The sequence below is a fragment of the Limulus polyphemus genome, unplaced genomic scaffold (assembly GCF_000517525.1).
Source record: "Limulus polyphemus unplaced genomic scaffold, Limulus_polyphemus-2.1.2 Scaffold5057, whole genome shotgun sequence".
Lineage (NCBI taxonomy): Eukaryota > Metazoa > Arthropoda > Merostomata > Xiphosura > Limulidae > Limulus > Limulus polyphemus.
Genome location: NW_013670667.1, coordinates 69,216 through 71,356, shown reverse-complemented (window position 1 = coordinate 71,356; position 2,141 = coordinate 69,216). Strand labels below are relative to the sequence as shown.

Below are 2,141 nucleotides of genomic sequence, written 5' to 3'. Positions count from 1 at the left end.
CTTACCTTCTCTGGGTCACAGTTCATACCGTTAGTTCTCCTCAGAGGTCTTACCTTCTCTGGTGTTCTCTCCGAAGTCGATAAGCAGAACTAGCAACACAGTTTTCTTCCATAGCACACTGTAGGTGCATTAACTGCTTTAACTCCAAGTAAGCCGATTGTTCAATCTCTTTGTCGTCTGGAATCAAGTCAGGCATTGCTGAAAACGTAAAATCCAATCAGTTTTTCGTGCTGAGAATAGCTTACAAACCGAGTTTCAAACAGTGAGCCATTTTTTTATTTATTTTACAAACGACCGTCCCAGTAGATACTTTTAATATATATAAACATGACAGTTTCTATCAGTAAAATTTATTAAAAGTTTGAGCTCTGTACATTGAATCATTTTGATGTAATGAGTTACGTATGGCTAAAGAGAACAAATCCGAACACTTTTCCAGTCAGTACTTCCCACAAAAAGAAATCCTTTTTTAAAGAAAATATTCACTTTTTTCTATTTTTTTTTAAATGAAGTATGAATACTACAATCAGTAATTACTAGCACAAACAGCCGTGGGGGCGTTATAATGTGACGGTCAAAGAGTAGTCTCAGAGTTGGCGGTGGGTGGTGTTTACTAGCTGTCTTCTCTCTAAATTAGGGACGGATAGCGCAGATAGCCCTCGCGTAGCTTTGCACGAAATTCGAAACAAACAGTTTAATCTCGTCTTCGTTTGAAAAATCGGAAGCGTTTTTTCCCCCATTTTACATAGCCTCGTTCTCAGCGTTTTACCGTCCATATTTAACATAATTTATTCTCTTGAGAAATAAAAAGGATACCTACATGGAATCCACCAATGTCTCTGCTAGAATGTTAAATGAACTAAATTGATCATTTAACGCTCTTTACTGATAGTACACCATCAACCGAATTATCAAAGATGTTTTAATGACAGAATAATATATTTATCCGGAGCTGCTTTACGCTCTTTATTGAAAATACACACCGACTTTAAAAGTCGGAGAGATATTTCTTATTATCTGTTTTATTTACCATGTTCGAGGATTATCCATCATGTCACATGATCAGTTTATTTCGCACGTGCTAAGAGATGGAACGTTCTAGAACTGAGATGACTCTACAATAGACTAAAATGTTTGCATTAGCTTAATGGACGGATTGTTTCAATAAATTTCGTAACCTGGAAACAAAGCCATAACGTGGCAAAAGATTGTTATAATTATTGAATGATGTCTCGTTTGGTACTTTAGTCATAAGTCTGTATTAAATAGGCTTAAGTAGCGAGTACAAACATGTAACTTAATTGTATTGTTGTTAAAATTCAAATAATAATAAAAGGTGCTTCCATCTGACGGACAAAAGAAAATATCAAATAAACTAATTTAAATTTAAGGTATTGCCTGTTTTCTTACAAGACTCCCGTACTAAATATTGAAGACATTAGACATTATGTGGGAATTGAAGGTTTACCTTTTGCACAAATAACACCAGCAATACTACGGTCTCTTTCCGGACAATCAACAACTCCAATGTAGTCATGGCGACAAGAAGCAAGGTTGTTTTCGTTCCCTGTACATTTGACTCCACTCAAGATCGTCTGGGTTTGCTGACCTCCGAAATAGGAATTCTATAAGACATTAGCATTTTAGTAAAATATACGTAGTTGTGTAATTATGAAACGTTGCTTTTGTTATGTTAAATAAAAGAGCTTGGTATATCTTTGTAATACCTCAAACCTAAATTCGCAAGACAAAGCGACCTCTGTCAGGCAAGATCTTATGAAAAACACACACTACGTGATTAGAGTCAAAATCTACTATTATCTTTTTATATTTCATATCACTTGAGGCTGTGATTCTGACCTTGTGTTGTCAAAACCCTAATCAATTGTTTCATCTATGACACTCCATCTGCCGGTCAAAAGATGTGAATTGTGCTTACAAGTTATGACCAAAATATTATTTACTATAGAAGTTATACCCCTATAAAAATGCCTGGTATATCCTTGTGGTTAGGGCGCTTGACACGCAATACGAGGGACGCAGGTTCGAATCCCGTCACCGCACGTGTGAAATTCAACAAAATTAAATAAAGTCGGTATAGGGAATACTTGTCTATTGCTATTTAGTTATTTTTCCGTGTG

General features: G+C 35.7%; 1 protein-coding gene across 1 annotated transcript in view; it reads right to left on the bottom strand.

Moving 5' to 3' along the window:
* Positions 1-2,141, bottom strand: part of LOC106472062 (lysyl oxidase homolog 2-like) — a 14,660-nt gene that overhangs the window by 6,465 nt on the left and 6,054 nt on the right. Inside the window, exons 3-4 of the mRNA XM_013932692.2 lie at positions 1,469-1,625; positions 54-198 (exon numbers count right to left, since the gene is read on the bottom strand). Of these exons, the coding sequence (XP_013788146.2) occupies positions 54-198; positions 1,469-1,625 (302 nt within the window). The remainder of the gene's footprint in view (positions 1-53; positions 199-1,468; positions 1,626-2,141) is intronic.